Here is a 25,140-nt window from a genome sequence, read left to right on the forward strand (position 1 = left end):
GGCTAATGCTAAACATGGTCCAATGCAGAGTGCGTCCCAAACCTTTTGTGACATTTTGTAAATGCTTAGTAACCAGGCCTTCATAACTGAGTGAGGAATGAAAGAAGTGGTGTTCGAATAGATGACGAAGTAAATATGGACGGGAGTTCGGGGCAGGAACTAATTCCTCATATTGTTTACGGGTGGTGTGACTTGCGATCTGAAAACTCAGCTTGACTTCATGATTCCTCCTAGCATTACAGGTGTAAAATTGGGAATTGTGTAAAGCTGCTGAATCGAAACCATTGGTTTAATCTTTTAAAGACATCTATTGTCTTTTGAAGTTAACCTTTGACAATAAACTTAAGCAAACTAACAAAAGACACGAGAAGACATATTCCGCCCTGGTCTGATGCCAATGGAGTTTGGGTACTAATGAAAAAAAAAACGTCTGTGACGCTGATGACAAGTTTTGATTCCCCACATGGACACAATGTTTGAAGTTAATCTGCGCTGTCTCTACATTGCTGGAACATTGCTAAAGGCAGAGTAAAACTAAATTCACTCACTCTCATCTTCAACCAATGAAAATGCGTATAAATGTGAAATTATTTATTCTTAAAATTGCTTTTTCAGTAAAATAACAGACACTGCAAAGATGGCAACATTTGCCCAGAAACAATTTCTCACAGATGATCACATCGTCATGTGGATATATGTGCTTATGTCATCCCTCACATTTTGGCAACATTGTTGACACTGTAATGCATAACAAAAGAATAATGCTGATACATAGGGAGTCAGCTACACTGTGATATAACCATATAATGCACATTGCTAAACTCCCTCTTACATAAATGGTGGTGTATCCAGTAGATAGACAGTGATGTGATGCAGTAAAGGTGGTATCACAGGTATTGTGTTGGAAGAGGATTTTAACAGCAGATTTTGCATGGAATCTAAAGCAAATGTACACAAATGACCTCGGTCACTATCGCCTCAAGTTCCCACACCCACTGAAATGTGTCTTCAGTTATTTTGTAACATTGGTGAAGATGAGACAGTTTCACCTGTGACACATGACTTTTACCTTAGAAGATCACGATGACAAGTAGTTTCTTGAAAAAATAAGATTGTGCAGTCAATCAGAACACACTTCACAAACATCACTCTCACTCTGATGTGCTTCCAGGAGGTGATGATGAATGTCAGTCTTTGAACCAAACTGGCGGTAACCAGCCTCAATATCCCCCACAGGACAAATATACATACATTCATATGTGACACACACTGATAGAACACTCTTGAAGTGAGCAGGTTAAAACACGACACTGGCAATGTGGCAGCCATGTAGTGATTGGTACTCTCCTGGTACAACAGTATCTGTACATTGTTATAGATAGTGAACATGTAAAAATAACACCTTTAATGCTAATGTTACACTCAGTTCGAGGGAATACAGATCCTTTCATAAAAAAATATACTCCTTATTCAGCAATTCTTCAACATTATTTCAGATGACATTTCACATATACGACAGAATGTACATTTTACACACATTAAGAAGAAATTACTGTACATGCAGAACATGTCAGATGTCACATTCATAAATGAAATTGAGCAAGTTTGTTATACATTTAACACCATTTCTCCCTTAACCAATCAAAGAAAATTTCAAAAGCTTACGAAGTTACCCTCATGGGAATACTCTCATGATGTTGTGTTTAGGTTTTGATTGATTTCATCTCTTTATCGGTAGCATGGGCAGAAAAACTAAATATTGACATGGCAAGCAGAATCATAAATACCAGGTAAAATCATTTTAACTTTCTCTTAACATAGCAGTGTCTGACAGATATTTAATTTATCTGTTTACATGTTTTGGCAGGAAACCACTAAAACCTATCTTTGCTTACAAATACACAATAATATCTCACCAAACGTATCAGTTTGATTCATCACGGACAAATACACATACTACTTCTCTAAACTATTTCCTTGGACGAACACACTACATCATGAGATTCAGTTTTTTGAGTTGGGAGGCCCAAGCAATGCAGCTCCAAAACTTAGGTATAGTTCTTCACCTTGGACCAAACTACAGTTAGTCTTGTTTCTTGTTCTGTAGTCAGTACAGAGTTGTCTCTCTTACCTCAACCTTACCTGTCTCGAACATCACCACAGGAACCTATACATTTCACATTCAAGTTCCTACTTGCCTATATAACCACCCTATCTATGTTAATCATAAAGACAGCTGAATCTAATCAAATCTGTTTGGGTTTTCTGGCAGGACCCTCATCTTCTTTTCTTCCCACTGCATATCCAAATTGCAAAACTTTCATTCCAATCATAATCTTACAGTAATACATTATTCAACAGAAGCAACAGAAACATGACAGATCAACTATAGATCTACAGTAGAACTTATTTAAGGGAGCATGGGATAAATACAGCCTTCAACATAATAACTGTTAATGAATAACATATTTTCACTTAAAAAGCCACGAGTAAGTTGACTAATTATCATATCTAAGATTTTACATAAATAATCATGACATAAGGAAAAGGAAGCAAAACACATAAGGTGAATCACACAAACACAAGACACATTCTGTGGTACCAGTGAAAGACATGAATAATTGTATATGTACACATCACAGTTTTAGTTAGGATGTTTTACCTAACAATAAAAACTCTGACAACAGGAAAATCCATGCTACCCAAGAAGCTTCAGTAAATGTACAGTCACATGACTCACCAACACCATATTACAGTTATCTCCCTTGGGAATGAATGTTGACATCAATAATTATTATCTCATGAGAAAGTCAACTTTTGGTAAAAAGATTAAAATATATAATTTACTATGCACCAAATGCATACACATTTCATATATCTTAAAACATGTGAAACAATTAATCATTCACATTAAGAGATGTAAAACTGACTTTTGAGTCTACTGGTTTATTATTGTTGCATCACACAAAAAATCAGCATAATATCATTAATATCAAAAATAGTATTATCAGTTCAAATACCTCCTATGATTTACAGCAGGTGTCACGTCCCTAGCAGTTCTGAGGGGAATATTACACTGGCAGAGCTGTTTCCCTTCAGCTTCTCAACAGTCAATACTAACTTGTCAGCAGCGCCTGCAAGTCAGGCGTCCCAAAGTCTCGGGCAATGTCGGATGGAGTGAGGTCACCCATTTTGGCATCAAGGTCAGCCTTGGCCTCTACAAGCACCTGAACCACCTTTTCATGACCTGTGGAGAGATCAATAACATCATGATAACTACTGTCAGTTACCAACATTAAACATTAACTTAAAGCATACCTCTCAACTACCAGCATATCTGAAAGCTGTTGGGTTATGAACATGAAATACCCACTCAACATTCAGAATACCTCCTCCGAAAAAATAGAATGGGTACAGTACACACATGAGTTAAATCTTATCTGGAGCTCTGCAAATAAAATCGTATCACTACATATATTATCACCCATGTTCAAACATGTCAAATGAAAAGATATATGTACCATATATACAACCATTGTGTCAATAACTTTCAAGAAATCACCCTCTAACACTTTTAGAAATTAGAGATAATAGTGTCATGTAAATGCCAGTATTATTATTTCTAAATTTCGTAAATAAAGACTGTAAGCTGTTACCACTCATGCAGTGTGTACTGCTCAGTTGTACCGAGACCTTTGAGTTTCACCACTTGATTTGTAATGGAAGCGTATAAATGTGGGAGGCATTATCTGTCAGAATTCTTTCAGAGAATAAGGTTTTCATAGTTAGAATTATCTTAAGTGATACATAAAATTAATGACCTAAGATGCAAATTGACCAATTCCCATCACATTAACTGCAGCATTACAGTTTCTCCAGATTCATCAGCCACAATATGCACAATGAACAGTACTACTAAAGCTGTGTAACCATGTGAGACTGATTTGTGAAACCATCAGTACCGTGCATAACAGCAAGGTGGAGTGGAGTAGCATGTTCACACTGTGGGTTGGTTGCGCTGACTTCAACATATGGACACTTGAGCAGCTCCACAACCAGACCGAGATTGCCACTGTTGGCTGCAGCATGGAGAGGGGTGTTCCCTGTGTCAGCTGGCTGGTTTGGGTTTATTGGTGGATGAACCTACAAGATATATCATGATATATCACACAGTTTATATCATCACACAAGGAGAAACAGACTTCACCAGAGCTAATAACCAATACTTACAACATCATGTATAATAAGGAGGCTTCCATGCATAATATCCCATGGCATAATCATATAATACTGACATGCCTGGAACACTGGCTCCATGGAACAATGTTGAGGTGAGGTAAAATGAGCTGAATGCTGTAGTCAAGACAACCAGCCCTTGCCTAATTCCCTTCATCATGTTCATGCTGGGCACCAGGCAGGGTAACAAGAAGTTTTTTCATATGATGCAATCATGAAATGAACCACCGACCTTCTACTTGCTGGGTGAATGCTCTCAAGTATCCAAAAGAGGCCATTCTTAAATGTGAGGTAAATTTAATAGGACACAGATCACAGACATGTACATTCTTAGGCTAGCTGAATGAACCGTGTGACATAATTAATGACAAACCATATTTCACTTTGGATTTTCACCCATCTTCTCACAACTAAGGGACATAACTCTACACAACAAATTATGGCATCTAAGCTCACTGTACAAATAGAAGAACACTGTACATGCCAATGTATGCAGTGATAAACATTGGTCTAGAGCAGTTATAATGGTAATTCTGAACAAAGAGATTATGCAATTATCTGAATACATCATGTTTTAGAGAAAACTTTTACTACTTTTCCATCTGACATATCTTTAGGAACCATGCATCATCGTTCACCCACCCTTGTCAGTAAGTAGTGCAGAACTTTTTCCTGGTTGTGCATGACAGCTGTGAAGATGAGACTTCTCTGGTGGGAATCTATATGATGTGGCTTGACATGACCTCCTACAAGCAAGTAGTGCAGTACATCAACATAACCCAATCTGAAACAAGCATAACATTGGTGGTTGTACACAAAAGGAATGTCAAAATATGTAACGCTTAGTCATGCCTTACCATACACATGCTGAAACCACAACACTGACCAAGCACTACAATTTTGTCTGTCCAGGACTAGGTTAGCAATGCTTGGATCATGGTCATATAACCATATGGTTAATGGTTATATGGTTATACGGTTATAACTTACATTACTATATGGTCATATTATGTTATGATTACTGAAATATGTGACTGTTTAAAGATAGTTTAGTGAAAGTGTTGAATATTTTAAATTGCTGTCTGTTAATATGCAGCCTTGGTCCAGACCCAAAAAATAGGTTGATAAAATGATAAAACAGATAACAAAATATGCATCAGTTTGTGAGTTTAACATTAACATGATTAAAGTTTGAAACACCCAAAATGTTCTTGTAACCTCACACTTGCTTCTAAACAACATCACTGGTGATAGCAGTAATATTTTCACAAAATCTGTAATTGTAATGAAGTTTTATATGTGTGTCTGTATATATATATAGTATACTACTAGTATATATATACCCATACATTTAATGTTTGTTGAAAATAAACGCTAACAATACATTGAATTACATACCTAATTGCCTGATACATCCGCTGGTAGCTTGCATCAAGAGCAGACATGCTAGATGGTAGAGGCAGTCCAGAATGGTTTCCAATCCCCGTCAGGTTCTGGTAAAAGTTTGTTATTGCACTCCAAATACTGACAAGAGCAAATGACCTTGTAGCCAGCAGCCACTGGGCATACTGTCTGTTTTTTGTTGAACAACGAACATTGGATAACAGGTGCTTGTACTGCTCTTTCTTCTCAGATGAAAGAATATCAAGGTAGTCCAGGAATAAGTGACTGCCCTTTGAACTCATTAACTTTGAAGGGTATTCAACTAAAAGTGCTGAGGCAAGACCTGTGATGTCGGATCTCAAGACTTTTCTCTGTTCCCTGCCAACGGAAAATGCTAAACTCATCTGTTCAATGAGAATTTCATACTCCATTTCAAATATTTCATTCTTTTGCACATCGGAAAAGCTGCTAAGCCAAAAGTGTGCAAACTGAACAAAAGTATCTCCTGTGTGACAAAATTTGTAAAGACATCCAACTGCATCATTGGCCTGAGTAAGCCATCCAGACACCAGCGTTGCATCCATGTAGCATAACATATCATCAAAGTTACCACTTTTCTTGCGTGTTCTTAATTTCTGTTTGGCATCTGAATTCACAATTCTGCTTGATTCTGAGTCAGGCTGCACTGATTCCTCAGTGAAGGCTACCGATCCACCTTGCACTGGAGGAAGAGGTGGTAGTTTGGGAAGGTCATGTCGAGAGGGAAAAGTCTCTAATATCTTCTTTTTACGCCTCTTCTTTGCTACCCTTTTCTGTGATTTTGAAATTTTAGTTTCTGCATTAGCTGCAACATCAGATGGTGAACCATTTGTAATGAAGCCTGAATCAGGAGAAATGCCACCCTCAGTGAGTCCTTGAGAATTACTCAGGCCATGCCTGTTATCAGATCCACTATCACTGCTGATTGATAAAGAATCAAAGTTGTTTAGTTCTTCATCACTAACAATCTCCTCATCACTCTCACGGACCGTCAGACGTGACACACAAATAAGGTCTCTTAAGTCCCTGACACCACGACTCATCTTGAATATTACACTATGGTCATACCCTACATGTTATGGCATGTTCTGTAGTTCAATTTCTACTCTAACCCTGATGTCAAGTGCAAGGAATGTAACTGTGATCAAGCTTGGTAAGCGGAAACGAATCCTCCAAGCAAACTCAAAGAGAAACATCAATGCTGAGGACAGATTTGTAGCAAGATCAGTATAGCTACTAAGACTGAAAGGCACTACTTCAGACATTAGTTCAGTGCGGAATCATAAACAATTACGACATTTAACTTAGTTTTCGGGTATCAACAAAGAACTTGTGAACGTGACAAATGCAAGAGTGTGAAGTTGGTGCCAAGCCAAGTCAAATAAAAACATCAGCGCATCTCGTAGTGGACTTGGGTACAGGTAATTTAGAACAGCCATCTTTTCATCTGAAAAAAATAACAAAAAACATAATGAAAACTTTAAAAATAAGAGCCCATAATATTTGGAACAGAAACAGTACCTAACCACACTAACTCATTCAAACCATTATCAGTGTTTAAAATAAACCATTATCAGTGTTTAAAATATACATGTAGGTGATTCCTTGGTGTCTTCCTGTTGAGTGTTTGAATCAAGGGAACCACAAAACTGATAAATGTATGTACTGGTGATGTGACTTACTTCTCATGGTGTAATTTGTACTTCCTGTACTACTCTAATGCATGGAACATTTATGACATACATTTATTCCATGCTTCCTCATCAGCCTCAAAACTGTGTTTGCAAAGATTACATCACCCATATTTAAACTATTTTGGTATTGGGGTTAACACATGTAATGACCAGCATGATCACACTTAAACTGATCATCATGAACACAGAGAATAGTTATCACAATCATAGTATGTGTAGGTCTTGTGGTGTATTGTGATAAAAGTTTAAAATTCAACAAAAAAAAAAAAGATATATTACTTATACAAGGCATAAACTTGGCATATCCACGAGTAAACAGTTACTGATGATTTAACTAAAGAACCCAGTTGTTCAATCATCCTGTAACTTATTTTAGATTTCAAGCCAAATTGTGGAGTTATTCATATCAGATCATTGAAAATGGCAGATTCACATCAGTTACAATAATAACATACTAGTTTTCCCAGAGCTAGATCTCAAAATACCAAGAAATTTGGGCTCCCTCAAAAACAGGTGACGCCATAAGGTTATCATGATTATATGGCGCTTCAGATATCAACAGCTGATCAAGAACGCTGTTGGCCTTGTGTATTGAATAGTCGTCTATATTTTCAAAGGCATTTAACTCGACTGTGAGCATAGTCAACCGACAAATACCTTATAATACTAATCAAATAGTGTAAAATATAAATTATGCGAACTCTCGAATTCCTAACAGTAACACTGCCGGTATCCACATTCCTGTGTGGTTAAAAATTAATTTTGTGAACCGTACAAGTCCAACCGATTTTCTACTTACATATTTCTTCCAGAAACGTTTTCTTTATAAGACACTAGCAGGGGACGTCATGGGAACTTTAACTATACAGTCAAACATTTGTTAGTGGCGTCGTCATGACCAAGAACTTGTTTTCAGCTAGCTAGGTGGCGCTTTCTTCTGTATAGTATTTTCCACAAAGCTGATAATATTAGTCCATTTTCAAGAAATTACTCTCATTTTTGTTCCCCTAAGGTATGTTAATACACTGTTGAGAAATATATATTCGGGAAAGACGTAATACTTTTGATAATACTAGAACTAACTAATGCATAAATGTTATTTATCTTTTCACGTCGATTATTATATACAAATTGGAATACAAATTTTGTACACCAAATATTATTCAGGTACTTTTCTACCTCAGATCCAACAAGAGTTAAGATAAGAGTTGCCAAAATCTGCTATGGAGATCAGTTTTAAGGGTAAACGTGCTCTTGTAACTGGTGCTGGCAAAGGTAATGTTTATTATTTAATGCATGTTTTCTTGCAGTTCTAGAAAATTCATATGTTTTGGAGTGACAGTATTTCTTTTTCAATCACATTGCTTCTATCATTGGACCGCTGTATCAAATGGGTCAGTAGGCCAATGGTGAAGGGTTAGACATATAGGTTAAGCTGCCTTTGCCAATATCTAATCTCAGTGACATTGCCAAGAAACAGATTATTTTCATGGATTTTATTTGTAGTATATGAGCAGTTATTAATGCATCAAAACTTAAACGATGTAAAGACAAACCAAATGTCAGTATAAATAGCAGATGAAAACTGCGTGAAAGAAAACATTAAATTGACTTTGATTTTATGAGAAAGCAAGAGGATAGATACCCTTTTTTAAAGCCATCCATACCTTGTAGCTTATTTTTAGGAATATAATTACTGAAATCATCCTGCACAAAGTACATACTCGAGTCAAGAAATAATGTTGTTAACATTTATGCGCCAATACTATGCATTTATGGCCCGGTAAACATATCATGCAAACATTTCATTTTATTCATGCAATTCTGTACAAAAGGATTTATAACATGCAAATAATAGTTATTGCAGAGCTGTCTACACATGAATACTACTTTAGCTCTTATCTGTTTCTAACAGAGCATTTGTCAGAAATAATACTACATAATATTGCATGAAGAATATGATATCAAAGTTTACAAAAACTATGCATTTATGGCATATACATGTATTCAATTACTTCAAATAAACTGGGGCATTTTGACTACCTCTCATGGGGAAATATGACCAAAACTCTGGGGCATTTTGACCAAATTTGCAGGGGAATTTTGTAGCCGCGGTGATTTGACTGGCACCCATATGATATACCTTGGTAGGAATTGGACGAGATATTGCCAAAGCCCTGGTGAGATGCGGAGCCGAAACTGTGGCTGTTTCCCGTACTCAGGAGGATCTAGACAGTCTCAAGAAAGAGGTATGCTCACATTTATATTCGAATACCAATTGTTCTAAACAATTATTGCGAACCTTTAAACCTAGAATTCCTGAAGACTTTTCCTGAGACTTAGTGATTATGATGATCCATCCTGAGATGGTGGAGCTGTTGTTAATGTTCTGTAACTGTCACTTTTTGTCTTAAATACAACTGCAGATCTTTTCACAGTGTCAGTATCTTGATGAAGCACTCATAAAATATTGTTTTTGAGTAACTATTGAAACCAGAATATCAAGAAAGAAACTTAGAACTTAGATTATCATTTAGATATATAGCTTCTGGAAGATGAAGATCCTTACATGTCTAATGACATTTGATATTTAATATAGTGATCATTTTCAGTTTTTACGAAGATGAGGAATGCCATGGTATTTGCAGGTTATGCCATTTCACACACATATTCAGTTGTTAAAATATCTCCAGGTTCCGAGTATACAAACAGTTCAGGCTGACCTGAGGGATTGGGATGGGTCAAGGAAGATCCTGGAGGCTGTTGGATGTGTAGATCTCCTTGTTAACAATGCAGGAGTATCAAAAACTGCACCCTTCTTTGAGGTCACCAAGGATGATTGTGACTTGTAAGTGTACATCCCAAATTTTACCTCATCTGATTACCAAGATTGTTGAAAAGACAAACAGCCAATCTTTTTACATTTCATTCATCTGTAACAACCTATTGATCATATTAATTAACCTCACTGTATTTCTTACTTTTCTAGGTGTGGTGGGTATCCTAATGATTAAAGTTTTTATGGTTGTCACCCTGAAGACCAGGGTTCAATTGTCCGATAGGGGTTACTGTGTGAAACCCATTTAGGTGCTGAAATATTGCTATAATTGAAATAAAACCTTATTCACTCGTACACTCCAGTTTCTGACAGTTCAGAACTAAGACACCTGGATGTGAAATTCTATTTTCTATTCTGTGTATTTGAAAGCTGGCCTTCCATTTCAGTGTGTATGACGTCAACATCAAGTCAATCATCAACGTATCACAGGTATGTGCTGTTAAGGCTGATCATTAGTTGTTAATGCATGAAATTTATTCAAGAATTGACTGCAATATTGATATTCCCCTGGCATATGCTACAGAGAATACATTCACCTCATCCATCTGTCTGTCCATCCATATATAATCATTTTGTTTCAGGAGCTGAAACTAACTAAAAAAACGTTTAAGAAAGGCTTTTTGCTGATTAGGAATTACTCAAAATTCTATTTTTCCCTGTTTCCATGGAAATAAGTTAGACGTGTACCTAAAATGGAGGGATGTGTCATTTCCAGAGCTTAAAACAAATTCACTTCAATATCTGTCAACAAATCAAGGCAGACATATCCAGAATTTTTTTCTCTTTCTGTTTGCGAGCCTTTTTGCATTTTGATGTTTCTTGGTTTCCATGGAAAAGGCTTTCAAAGTGGGATTTGAGGGGGGCGGATTTTGTTTGTGTATCACAACTGAAAAACCATGTGACAAATTTCATTCAAACCGCATACATGTTTTAGGGCTGAAGTGATGCCTTTTGCTGTTAGCTGTTCAGAATATGCTGAATCCTGTTTTGTAGGCACACTTACACAGTGTTTGACTGAATCCCCATCTGCACAGACATCTATCTAATGTCTTGAGAGAATGGGTAACATGGCATTCAATCCATGGTTGTATGTGTATATTTCACAGTGTATTTGCATGAGTTGTTTTTGATATTTTCAGGTGTTTGCCAAAGGAATGGTAGAAAGTGGCCGGGGAGGTGCAATTGTGAACGTGTCAAGTGTGGCGTCCCAGGTGGCGCTGAAAGAGCACACAGTATACTGCTCCTCGAAAGGTGCTGTTGACATGCTTACCAAGGTCATGGCTTTGGAACTGGGACCAGAGAAGGTGAGTACTTGTGTTGGTGTTAGTCCAGGCTTCTCAGTGTTTTGCTGAGGACTGGACACTCATCACTCCCAGTTCTTTTACATCCACCCCACCCACACCCAATAAGAATTTCAAAAGGCATCCTTTAATACACTGATTCACCATTTTCATCATTGTTGTGTTAGGCATTGTCTTATAGGCAGAAATTATGGTTACCATGTGTAACAATTAGCTACCATTTTTATTTAGCTCCTACTTTGTTTTATATGCGGAGATCATTTTCCCATGTATATTGTGTTGTAAACTGAACCGGAAATATCTTAAAGATTTTTACAATCTCCATGCTCCTTTTTTCATGAATCACACAGAAATGTCAGAATACAAAACGACTTAAAAAACACTATGTTTTCGTAATTACCCTCCCAGATTATGTGTGTCCTTGTATCCTCTCCCTTAGATTATTATACTTTTGGGTGACCCACCCCTTATTCCCTTGACTATTTTTTCCTGTATACTAAATGACTGGTACCATGATATAGCATTACATTAAGTACCCACTTGTAATTGTACTAAATTTCTTTTTACTGATTTAGGAGAATTGTTTTTGAATAATTAGTGATTTCCTTGAAATGAAATCGCCTCGGATATAGTTGGAATGGTACTAACAAGCCAGGCAAATTGCAACGGTTTGGATGCAGTGTACAACCCATCAAAGTTATGCTAGGTTAAATATACTGGTACAAATAAACAAGGAAGGTGATGGGTTGAAAGAAAGACTGATTGGCTCAGTTGCACTGACTGGCTCAGTCACTGTATTATGGCTTCTCCGTGGGCTGGCATATAAAACTGGCAGTATTCTGGAAGAGTACAAACAACCACACACACACAGACAGACAGACACAGCATATGACTTGATGCAGTGATCTATGGCATGATTTTGAAAAACTTTCCACCAAACTTCCTTGGTCTGATGGGTACATGTAAGTGGTATGTGGTAAGCCTTTTTATGCCACTCATTTGTACACTTTCTGTAACTTACATTACAGGAGTTGTCAGGATGCTGAAACGTATCATATGTAATCAGCATCAACATCAATGTGTACTTCAAGAAGTTCATGCAACAGGCTACCTGCTACTTCACAGCGTGACCATACTGACAATATCATCAAACCATGAAGATCCAGGGTAGAATAGGCCTTCAGCAACCCATGCTTGCCATAGAAGGCGACTATACATGTTGTGAGACAACTAACGAGATCAGGTGGTCAGGCTTGCAGAGTTAGTTGACATGTCATCGGTTCCCCATTGCGCAGATCGATGCTCATGTTGTTGATCACTTGATTGTCTGGTCCAGACTCAATTATTTACAGACCACCGCCATATAGCTGGGATATTGCTGAGTGTGGCATAAACCTAAACTCACTCACTCACTGAGTCATCAAATGATAACAAGGACTATAGTTTGGTTTTCTAATTATGAATTTACTGATAAACTGTACATGTATTGGATCTAATTTACAAATTGTAACAAACTAGTCAGTATATTGAACAAGACAATAAAACAAATGTTTCACTGTGTAAACTTAATGCTGTCCAAATTAAACAACACATATTTATAATCAAGGAACACAGGCACAAAAACACAAAAATAACAAACGGCAAAATAAAGAGTGATATATTACTAAGGCACTTAACTATTGCACACACACAGGCAATATACTGCTTGTGTACAACTGGTAGTGTGAGGTGACAACTTATTCCACTTATCTGGCTGTACCCTGGAGCATGATATGGGTACATTCTCCCTCTATTTCACACCTCTACAATGTGCTGACATGTTTGTTTTGATACAGTTTTGCATTTCATCACAAAAGCCAGATCTATCTGTTTGTTGTTGATTTACTTATTCAGTATGTCAAAATGAGGCAAAATTAGAGAATGAATAAATGAAAGTTTAAGCCAACATACAAACAAATACATAAATGTGGAGATTTTCAATCAAGTGCATCATTAATTTAAAAACTTAACTCATAAATAAAGTTAACTCGATCATAAAATTAGAAACCAAGAAAAATATGTATTGATGTATTGAATGAGTTACATGAAAAAAATTGGTATTAAAAGGTCTTGTTGAATCCTGTTTCCCTGATGTTCAGGAAGCCATTGTCAGGCTAACAAGTCTCAAGATTTGGAAATGTAAAGTGAAACTGACACTTATGTAAATCAAGCATCATTTCTAAAACAAATTATTTGCAGTTACAAATGCTAATTGAAATACCTATAATTTCATGACACCTTTTGACAAACTTAGAAAGTATCAGAAACTTATCAGTGCTTTTTTAGAGATTTTGAAAAGTGAAAGCATAAATGATTATTTTTTTGTGACCTTCCTCATTTTCATGACAGGACATTATTGACTAAATCATTAATCAACAAGGACTTGTCTTATGTGGAATACGTTATCACCCATAGATATGCATTTAACCATATTGTGCGTATATAACATATAGCTCTTTGTTGATAATATTACAGGGTAGAGGATACCCTTACATTCAGAGTGTAACAAACATATGATTATGATTCAACACATATAGATATTCATTATCACTTCAATAGTATTACATCAGACAAAACCAAGGGTGAAAATGGGGCAACTTTTGAGTTGAATGACGAATTCATAACACATGAGACTGAGCAGCAAAAATGTTGCATTATGCCACTGGAGTTATGCCACAGAAGGTTGTCAAATGTTATATATGTTCATTTGTCTCAGTGGCATTCTAGAAGTTGGTGGAAAAGAGATGAGAATATTTTATGGATGATCAACTTCTATATTTTAAAAATGCTGATTTTTCTGTATAGATTCTTATGACTCCATATGCTTGAAAATGGTATATTAATCCATACCAAAACAGTTATTAAAATAAAGAAGTTGATCATTCATAAAGTTTTCTCATCGTATGCTCATATTGTATGTTTAGGTTTTCACTTTCATTGTACAGTACAAACTCTTGTGTCTTTGCAAGCGTGATTTTAACTCACCTTTTCAGAGCAAGGCAGCAAACTGTAAACACACAAAGTTAGTAACCAACTCAGCACTAAGACTGCCTTAAATATGGAAGTCTGATAACTGGTAAAGTAGGTCACATACTTTCAGCCACTGAATGGAAATTTGCGTGGCTCCCATGGTGGAAATGTTGAATAGACAAAGTGGTCAGAAGTTACATATGTCATATATGAGATTTCATTCTTTGGTGAAGGATTAGGTCACAGACTTTGTGATTCAAAATGGAAGCTATCCAAAAGTATATGAGAAATTACTTTACTAGAAAGTGTAATCCCAAACATATGTTACATTTCCTTGATGTTTTCAAAACAGATGTGATAAACAGTTCATGCAGGCAAAATATTCCCTTTGTCATTCTGAGATAAGCAAATTCATGCAGTTTAAGCATTTATTTCAAAATTTGAATATACAGTTTTGCTTTAAACAGTCGTACCTACTTGTGACAGGGATATGCAGTGTATGAGTATTGGAAGCAAGTGTCCACAGACGGACAGAAGAACGTGAAATATTCTGCTTCATTCATTCTTGAAAATGTATGTCCCTAATTTAGCAGTCCAGAAGTCAGAAGGTCTGCTATTATACTGAGAAATCAAATCTTGTAAAAAGTTGTGAGAGAAAATCCAGCATATTATATGTCTTCCTAAAACAATAAAGACCAGGCTGATTCAATTTCAAGAAGCTAAATATATAGCAAACAAAAAATATATGATCCTTCATTTTAAACTTAATGAATTTTCAGGGTATACAGATCCACAAATATGATAATAGATTTATCTGGTCTGATGATAAGACTCACAAGAGGCAAGTCTTGGAAAGTGATGATGCAAACTGAAGTGGATGTCAGTATCAACTGGCCAGTCAGAAACTCCTGCTTGCAAATGTTTTAGTGGAGAGTATGAGCACATGCCCATGCTGTAACAGCAATACCTTAACTGCCTAATGCAAAAAAATCCAAAATATAACAACAGGAAGCAGATTTCTTACGTTTTAGTTTGAAAACAGATAAACTGTCATTTCCTTTCTTTCTTATGTATCAAAGAGTATTTCAGGTATTTATAGAAAAACATATAACTGTTCTCAAAACATTATTACTAAATGGTAATAAACAATTAAATTAGAAATTAATTGAGTTACTTGTTCAAGACACTGTCAAGATGCAACAGTCCAATCCAGTGGATCTGATGATTTAAAAAAAAATAGATATTGTGAGGAATATGTCGTGTTCACATGAAAACAAAATAGCCAAGGAAATCAAGCAGTGCATATGTCTACCACAGTCATCATTGGGATCCACGGACATCACAGACAAGGGCAGATGAAGTTTTTTTATAATCAAAAATACATTTTGCTTCTGAAACAGCTGATGAAGGCATTTAATTAATGTTTCATTGATTGGAATTCTCATTGCATGAGACAATGTATGTAAGCATGTATTCAATGAGATCCTTATTTTGTTTGTGAAAGTACAGCAGGTGTGTTACACATTACATATATGCATATATTTTATAATGAAGCACTGCTTTCATAGTCAAGTATTGCTGTTGAATTGCAAATTTGGTTATATGTTATGAATAAGCAGTTCACTTTAGACACTTGTTTTCAAATTGCATGATTTATGAATCAATAAAGTTTTGAAATAAGACAAATTTTATGGGATATTTTAGACAAATGCGTTTTTGAGTGATGTTAAAATTTAACATTTTCAAAGCGGTTCAAAAGAGAAAAGGAAGTAACTTTTGTTACAAAAAATAGTTGTTTGGACCAAAACACAATTCGTCTTATCAAGAATACTTATTTGTATATTTTTAGTATGTGATAGCACATAGTTCTGACTAGCAGCGTAATAGTGCTTCGTCATATTGGGGTAAATAATCTGCATAACCAGATTATCAAAAAAGGCCTCCTTATGATTGTTTTGTGCCCCTGTTCAAGCTTAAAAGTTTGCACATTACTTTTTCTCATATGTGCAAATAGCTGTTGTTAAGCTGTCAGTACAGGCCAGATATTGTCAGTCACCTGTGGGGAGGTCAGTTTAACCCTTCTTCTGTTTGACCTTGCTCTCAAAACAGAAGAATCAAAGGTCTTTTGGCACTTGCTGAGTATAAATCAGCAGAGTTTATATTCAAGGACCTTGCAATAAACTGCAAAACACCATCAACACCCCATGGTGACCATGGAGAATCAAGAGCACAGGAGCAGACGCTCCAATATGGCTGCCCCTCAAAGTGGCGGGAACAGCAATGGTTGTGTCTGATGTCTCCAGTAGATGTCTCCAACTCGCCACCTGGTTGTGCACTCCTCTGGGCTCATCATAATGCCTGTCCGAACTTCATGTGCCATGTAGCCTCGTTGTGTGAGCATGTCTGTAAGCTGCTGCATGGCGTATGGTGGGCAGGCCACGTTAGACATGCGGTGTTTGAACATCTGCTGCCACTCCATGAAGATGTAAGGCACATGTACATGCTGGAACAGTTGGGCAGACTTCGCCATTGCTTTGCACTCATAGCCCTCTGAAAGTGCAAAAAAGTTGTTATGAAGAATTATAATGAGAAGTAATTTTAAAGAGTTTCTAGTTTTGTGTGCCCCATTGAATGGATGTAGCTCAAAATGGCCTCTTAGCCTCAGATCTCTGTCAGACCTTATCGAATCACAACCACCCGTTAAGTCCTGTTCTGTTCTTTGGTTTCTCTGTTCACATCTTAAAGGAGGACATAAAGGACACACGTTCAAACAAACTGATAATGTATACAATTTTGTCATCAGCATAGGGTGCTGAGCCCAAAAGCCTGTTGTATCATGTTTAGGTGAGAAAGAGTATGACCTGAAGAAATGAGACTAAGTGATTAATTATGAGACAAATCATGGCACAATTCACCAAGTTTATGTGCTTTCTGATAATTCAAATGCAAAAGACACATATCCATGTATTTGGAAAAATGTGAAAGTGAAGCTTGAATGTGTCAAAAGATTTTAGTACCAATGTCAATTTTTATGATAACTTCTGCCGGTCTCATTAAATACAGAAGGTCATCCATGGTGACTGTGGCAGTTGTTTCTCCTTGACCAGTGCCTTCACTGACTCGGATTCCTCCCTGATTGTCCTTGTTGGTGATCAGTGTGATATTCTGATGTCTGTCAGACATGGCATTCTGAAGCAGGTAGATGACATCTGTCAGACGACCAAGTTGCGCGCCTTTGTGAAACCTCCATACATTCTCCTCTGCTGGCTCAATCGCAACAACCATATGACCCATTTTCGCAGCCAGAAAACTGTAGTAACCTGGAAAGATCAAAGCATCACTTATTGATATAATAAAGAATGATAAAAGGTTATACATACACAATGTCCATGGCCAGCTCCCTACCAAATGTTTACTGTGGATCAGTGCCATAAATCCACACAAGGACCCATAAATGTGAACTTAACTTGCATTATTCGCTCTTTTGGGACTTACAACTCAAGTTTAGTTTTGCCCTCTTTCTAATCACATATTGTATGTAATATGACAAACTGTTTGAGTAACAGACGATTTATTGTAAATATACCTTCCTAGATTGGGAAATATCCTGTCTGTCTGTTATGTGTATAGATGCTGGTATAGATTTGTCTGTCTTCAGTATGTCATGTCCATTCTTGGTCTTGATTACTCAATATCAGTCGTCAACAGCTGTTTGAATTTCAACCAACCAACCAACACATCCCACCCCACAAAGTAAGCCACCCCACTCACTCACTCACTCACTCACTCACTCACTCACTCACTCACTCACTCACTCACTCACTCACTCACTCACTCACTCACTCACTCACTCACTCTGTTTACCTATGTTAGCTCCCACGTCCAATACCACGGCATTGGGGTGTTTCTGCAGAGCCTTCTTGAAGACTTTGGTAATGTATGGCTCCCACACGCCACTGTGCAGCAGAGCCCCGGAGATGAACTTGTCCTGTTCAGGGGGATACACACAGATCGGGAAGCTGGGATCAGTCTGTGACAACACACATTTGAAGTCTGGCACCACCAGACTCTGCTTCAGGTCCAGGAGGTGGATGTTCCTGGGAAGGAAGGCAAGGTTCTCCTGCACATTGGTCAGTCGGCGTTGAAGAGGGACGCCATTCAGCTGGTTGATGATAGGTACCAGGCCAGAGTTTAGTGGGTCACCGGATTCTGAGGTGGTGTCAGTGGATGAGGTGAGGATGTGGAAGTTGAACAGCACCACCACACATATGGCCAGTAGGAGGGCTGGAAGACAAGGGAGATAACTCTCATAGAGACATGGCCAAAAGGTGAGCTTTAAAGCAAAGGAGATAACTCTGAGTGCAATATGGCCTATAGAGGATTGGAAGACAAGGGAGATAATTCTGATGCAATATGGCCAACAGGAGAATTATAAGGTGAATAACGCTGATAGCAACCTGGCTAACAGGAGGGCTGACAGACAAGGGAGATCACTCTGACAATCATATATCCAGCAGGAGAGTTGGATGATAAGGTGTATAACTCTGATACCTACATGTATGCAACAGAGGTTACGTTTTCTTAATACTAATGAAGACCAGCAACTGGTGACCTTGAAGACATAAGGAATAAGTCTGAATGATACATTTAACAAACTTGATGTTGGACCACAAAGATGACAATCCTTGTAGGGTCATGTATCTAACTGGAGTGCAGGAGGATAATTCTGATAGATATAGAGAATACTAAACTATGTCCCGTGTAATATTTATGAAACAAGTGAATGGTTTGGTATCTAATGAGCAAAAGCCTTTCATTACAGCAAAATAATATCAAGCTGAGTCCTTCTTCCCTAAGAATTCAAGAGTGTGCTGACACTCAGCTGTCCGCAAGTCAAGCAAGGTCTAATACTAAATAGACAGAGGTATTAGCATTGTGACATCATAACTTTGACGTCATACGTATGTTATCATAGGACGTTTTTACACAATGTTTAATAACTTTGTAAATTTGTTAAACAGTGATATCTTCAGCTGGGGAGTAATAAAATGTAATTACAAATGGGCTTGATAACAAGACAGGAAACTCAAGAAGAAAGCTGGATGTCACCAACTGGTTAAGGTCCCGGGGTAGAATGGGCCTTCAGCAATCCATGCTTGCCATAAAAGGCGACTCTGCTTGTCATAAGAGGCGACTAACGGGATCGGGTGGTCAGGTTCGCTGACTTGGTCGACACATGTTATCAGTTCCCAATTGCGCAGATTAATGCTCATTTTGTTGATTACTGGATTGTCTGGTCCAGACTCGATTATTTACAGACCGCCGCCATATAGCTGGAATATTGCTGAGTGTGGTGTAAAACTAAACTCACCCACTCACCCACTAACCACTCACTCATTTAATGGATAACAACTTCTGTTTTAGTCTTTATTTACAGAGCTAATTCTTGCTCCATCATCTTGAATTCACTTGATTAAGGAGCAAGAATTCGCTCAGAAATGTTGTGTAAAGAATAAATAAAAAGAGGCGTTTATCCGTAAAACATTTCATGTATTTAAAGGTAAACTTGCCCATTTGTGATCTTTTTCTCATTGTATGCGAGAAAAAATTCCTAAAATGTTATTAAAAATTTGTTTTATCCCTGTGATAAGTTTCCTTTTGACAGTGGGTTAGGTATTTCAATATGTGTATTTTACAGAACTTCAGTGCTTTGGTTTGGATTAATGCCACTATCTTTAAGTTTTGTATTATATTACATCTTGTACGGAACAAAAAGATACTGTACATGCATTTGCTTGGAACATAACATCCTTGATGAAAGCTGCCACATATCAAGCACATTCCAAATTTCATCAGATTATCTGCTTAAATGGAACCATTAGTCCCAGTTAGCTGTTCTGTGTGGTTGCCATGGAGATCCAGCAGTTCTGACGCTAGAGAGGAAGTGAACAAACTTGTTATCACCAGTGAAAATTTTCAGCTTGGATTATACTCAAGGTTTCAACGAAAAAGTGGACATTCTGATCCCTTGATACTCATTTCAAAGTAGACAAATATTTCAACTAATCAAGATTGGGCAACGATGTTACTTTCAAATTTTATATTTTATCATTTTTTAAAATCTATTTATTCATTTCAGACAGGTATACAAAGACAGGGAGTGCTCCATGTTGGAGCTTGGTAACAAAGAGTTGCAAATTTTCAAAGTATGAAAATCTAGGTATCCACAGTTAGGGAGTGCATGACTCCAGCAGCAAATTTTTAATTGGTAACAGGCATGTTGAAGCTGGTTATACACTGGAAACAGAGTTACTTATTTCAAAGTGTGAAAATGTAGGTGCACAAAGTCAGGGGAGACAGAACTCCAGCAACAGACTGTTAGCCTGGACTGGTTTGTCGTATGAGTAAGTGAGTGAAGGAGTGAGTCAAGGAATGAGTGGAGAAGGGAAGGTGAGAAAGAGGGAGGGAGGGAAGTTTGATGCCACTTTTCGCAATATTCCAGCAATATCACAGCGGAGGACAGTCAGGTAAAGCTATTGAAAAGCTTAGTAGATGTTGAAACAGTGTACCATCTTATATGGAGGTGTCATCTTTACACAAAAAGATACTGTATCAGAATAAAGATCTGACAGTTACTTTGAAAATGAGCCTTTGAAAATACCCAATTTGTATACATATAAGCCTTTGAATAATGACATCTGCCACTATATCTTCAGCTGACACAATAAATGAAGATGTATACTAGTGAATCAATTTGTAACTTTAGGCAGCTTCAAAGTGTCATATTCTGCTTTGTGTAAAATTCAATCAAAGTAAAAATATCTCTTGAGAAACAAGGTGTCAAGGAAAACAGCGAGGAGGACATCTTTCACTCAGTTCTTAAAAACACTGACTTGAATGATGCTGTGCCAAATAAAATAGATGCCTGTGCACAGGCTTTCAGGGAATATACAGTAATACAGAAACCTTCTCTCTACTTTAACCTAAACTCTACTTGGCATAAAAAGTAATGGATCTATCTTCCAAGGAAAGGTCTGAGTTAAACCATGCTGCACATGGACAAAAAACATCTGTTAAACTTGATCTTGAGCATAAATATGAAAATGATTCTCACTTTATTTCCACCTGTGTTTGAGCCATCAATCCTATTTTTCATTAGGAAGACACATGAATAAATTATCCACAAAGGTTGTCCTCGCAGTAGGTGAAGAAAGCCTTTGAATGAAACTGGTATGTGGGTGAACACTGTCTGGCACTACATTAGATACTTGCCAAATTGTTATCGCTTTCACTACCTTTTGTCTGGCATGAGGTCTGAACTGGCCCTCATGCTGCCAACATCATTTTGATAATGTCTTGGAAACACGAGGGTAATTTCAGGACAATTTGATTTCTTCCACAGAAATGAAATGAAGCTGTGTATGAGAAATGATGAACGTGCAGTGTGATGGCACATCATGAATTGGTTTGTAAACATGGTCAGACATCCCATTTGAAGTGAGACGATGTTTGTTTGGTGGCAACAGATCCCTGTTGTTGTTTCTACAGATCAATGTCAGTTGCGTGAAACATTTGGTGCTTACTGGCACACTGAGTGATATTACCCATGGTCCACTTGGTCTGGTTCAATATTAGCTGTAATGTCTGGTCCGTGTCGAGGACAGACACAAGATGGAAACCCAACACCTGTTCTACATGTTATAGTGTTTGTGGTGGATCAATCTGTTGGGCTGAGATCTCAGGATAATATTTGGCATGATACAGTGGAAGCTTTAATTGATTTGCCATCTTAATGATACCAGTGATAATTTTCTCTTCAATTCGTAGCATTTTAGGTTTGCTAAGACACATAGATGCATAAAGGTTCGATAATTTATTTCGAGAAGAGAATGTGACATTTTGGCCAATGGTTAATGAAGGTTTCTTTCCTAGAGTTTTGAATGTTTGAGTATTTTGTTGATGTATACTAGTTTCTAGGGTCAATGTTCTATATAACAATATGTAGGAATATATTATGAGTTCTTAACTGGTCTCGATGGGAGCATGAGTTGAGGTAGTTTGATGTTTGTTAATGTTCCCTGAGCCCGAAGGGCCAGGAGAACATCAACAAACATCAAGGGTACCTCATCCCATGGTCCCCGAGGTACCAGTGAACAACGTATTTATCTAACCGAACACCTCAATGTTCATTTTGAAGTGTTTGAATCATGGGTATCGAATCATACATTTTAGCCAACCTGTGTGTATCAAACGATTTGAATCTTGCATCTTGCTCTTTTTTCCCGCAGTAAAAATGGTAACACACATTGTGCCAATTTGTTGAGTGAACATTTTGACCATTAGGCTACCCCACCAGCCCTTTATTTAAGGTGAAGGATGAAAATGCGCATTCTCTTCTTTGAGTAGCATTTAGAAGGACTGTGACAACTTCTTCCAATAAAAAGGTGTCTATCTATAAAAGATTGTTTTTGTTCGTGTGTATTTTTATAGATGCTTATGTAACTTGACTTCAAACTCTGTATCTTTTTTACCAGAATGTTTTCTATAGATACAAATATATATTCTGTGTAAAGTTATGGAAGGATAACAATCACTGGTATTTCTGAAGATATTTTTATGAAGCTGCTTGCTCAACCTCACCAAGAAAATATCAAAAACAAATGCTTATGATCTCTAATTGTATTTTGTTAAAGTAAAATGCTCCACATGGAAGGACATGATCAAATGTAAATTCTCAGATATTCAAATAGGCTGGCAGGTCGTTGTGGCTGAGTGTGTTATTGTCTAAGTAGAAGGGCAGGAAGGGCAGGAAGGGCTACAAAAGAACAAGAGCCTCTTTTGCTTGTACTTGATGACTTCTGAGTTGTGGTTCTGCTTCATGTGAATGATTCAGTTGAGAAGTTTAAGAACAAAATAAGAAACATTATGATCTTCACAGGTCACCATTCACCCAGGGCACCACAATTCAATGTGCAAAGTTACAAAATTCTTATTGGGGGTTTGAATACTGTTGCAAACAGTTAGCTAGTCTGTCTGCAAGAGTATAAACTGAACATAGATCCAACAAATTTGTCTCAGCTCACGGTAAAAATTTATCATGTTTCCTGGCTACTTTTGTATTTTATTTCTTTGTGTTGTTGATATATATATGTTTGAATAAGAATTGTTCCTTGGGCTAAATGTTTGTCTACCAGACAGTCTGGAAAAGTGTGCAATCAAATCATGTCAATTCAAAATGACATTTATGAAGTCGATAGGATTCCACCCTGTCAGATTTTGTCTTTTCCATATAACAGCATGAATATAGTTGTTTAGTTATACACATGTTCAGTGATTCTCTATCTAACCCTTCATCTTTCTGGCTACCTTGACTGCTTACAGTCAGACTATTGGCCCAGCTAATCTCATCCACATCTGTGTTGTGCTGCCTGACATTTTGTACACCTGCAGTGTGTCTGCTTGTTTACGCTAGACACTCCTTGTTTGTAGGACCCTGACTTGTGGTCCTCTGCATCTGGCAGAAGTGCAGACGCTGCATTCGGCAAGTGGTACACGAAGACACTTCCTCATCCGACTGTTCAACTCCGTCAAATCATAAGCCTTGAAACTACATCAGTCAATCTCATGATTCATTTAGGCCGTCTGGCAAATATTTTTTTCGTATTTTTTCTTTGAATTTCTAAGGGAAAGAGTAAGTAAGATGTTTGAGCATATGTTGCCATGGATTATAAATGGTTGGAAAAAGGTGTGATATTTGTCAAGGTGTTAATGAAGTATGGTGTTTGTGTTCGGAATGCACAAGTCTGCAGGGGGTGCTATGATTTGGGAAACTCAGACGTAATGCACGGCAAAACAAGTGAACGATGCACGGTAGATAAACAACTTCTTGTGATGATTCACTTGCAGAACATTGTTTGGCTGTTTCAAATGTTACACGCCAAGGTTTCATGAAACTTTTCATGGAACCTAAACAGGTAAATACAATCATAGATCATTTGTATAGTCAGTTCAACAAATATTTTAGCCCTATTATGGAGTGTAAGCTCATTATATTGAAAACCTCAGTTTAATTTTCCATGCTGGTAAAATTGTTATGCCCTTATGTCCTGGATTCATAAAACCTCAGGAGTAAACAATAAAATCAGGGGAACAGGTTTACTGGATTAGTTGGAGTTGTTAGTCTCAGTGCAGATCGGGCCTCCCAGACAACATAGAATATATATTCAATCACAGGACATAGGACTTGACACCACAGTTTGGTTATGTGGGACCACCTCTGTAATGTGTAGCTGCACTATATTGCTTGCATTTTAGTTCATTCTAAACCATTTTCACCAGTGTTTCAATGGTCATTTAATAAACTTTCAGGACAAAAGGAGGTGTTGGTACTCCTGCAACTCCCCTCTAGATCTACCTATGCATGCTGCACTGAATACAGAACACCCTGTATTATATACCATGGATCCAAACCAAAGGATTGCTTTATTGGAATATCTTTTAAAGATGCTCACCTTGTAAGGCTGCCTGGTACACTTCATTAAAGAGATAAAATCTGCTTGTAGTCAGGATATTGTGCCTGGGATCCATGTTAAACTAGAGCCTGGTATCTCAGTAGACTAGATGTCCTAAACAAGACTTA

At 37.3% G+C, this 25,140-nt stretch overlaps 3 protein-coding genes across 3 annotated transcripts in view; 1 reads left to right on the forward strand and 2 right to left on the reverse strand.

Annotated features, from left to right (window-relative positions):
• Positions 1-578: 578 nt before the first annotated feature.
• LOC137283352 (uncharacterized) lies at positions 579-8,293 on the reverse strand. Its single transcript, XM_067814814.1, has 5 exons — positions 8,152-8,293; positions 5,635-7,105; positions 4,879-5,020; positions 3,963-4,143; positions 579-3,247 (listed from the first exon to the last, which is right to left on the reverse strand). The coding sequence occupies exons 2-5, from the start codon at positions 6,699-6,701 to the stop codon at positions 3,117-3,119; spliced, it is 1,521 nt and encodes a 506-aa protein (XP_067670915.1). The 5' UTR covers positions 6,702-7,105; positions 8,152-8,293; the 3' UTR covers positions 579-3,116.
• Positions 8,294-8,506: 213 nt separating this feature from the next.
• LOC137283355 (L-xylulose reductase-like) overlaps positions 8,507-25,140 on the forward strand; it is a 72,172-nt gene continuing 55,538 nt past the window's right edge. Inside the window, exons 1-5 of the mRNA XM_067814818.1 lie at positions 8,507-8,627; positions 9,504-9,601; positions 10,046-10,200; positions 10,578-10,620; positions 11,331-11,495. Coding sequence (XP_067670919.1) covers positions 8,576-8,627; positions 9,504-9,601; positions 10,046-10,200; positions 10,578-10,620; positions 11,331-11,495 — 513 coding nt within the window. The 5' untranslated portion in view covers positions 8,507-8,575. The remainder of the gene's footprint in view (positions 8,628-9,503; positions 9,602-10,045; positions 10,201-10,577; positions 10,621-11,330; positions 11,496-25,140) is intronic.
• The window catches only part of LOC137283354 (uncharacterized), a 36,557-nt gene continuing 24,352 nt past the window's right edge, over positions 12,936-25,140 (reverse strand). The window contains exons 2-4 of the mRNA XM_067814817.1: positions 18,366-18,785; positions 17,519-17,821; positions 12,936-17,051 (exon numbers count right to left, since the gene is read on the reverse strand). Of these exons, the coding sequence (XP_067670918.1) occupies positions 16,762-17,051; positions 17,519-17,821; positions 18,366-18,785 (1,013 nt within the window). The 3' untranslated portion in view covers positions 12,936-16,761. The remainder of the gene's footprint in view (positions 17,052-17,518; positions 17,822-18,365; positions 18,786-25,140) is intronic.

Source organism: Haliotis asinina, chromosome 5 (genome assembly GCF_037392515.1).
Source record: "Haliotis asinina isolate JCU_RB_2024 chromosome 5, JCU_Hal_asi_v2, whole genome shotgun sequence".
Lineage (NCBI taxonomy): Eukaryota > Metazoa > Mollusca > Gastropoda > Lepetellida > Haliotidae > Haliotis > Haliotis asinina.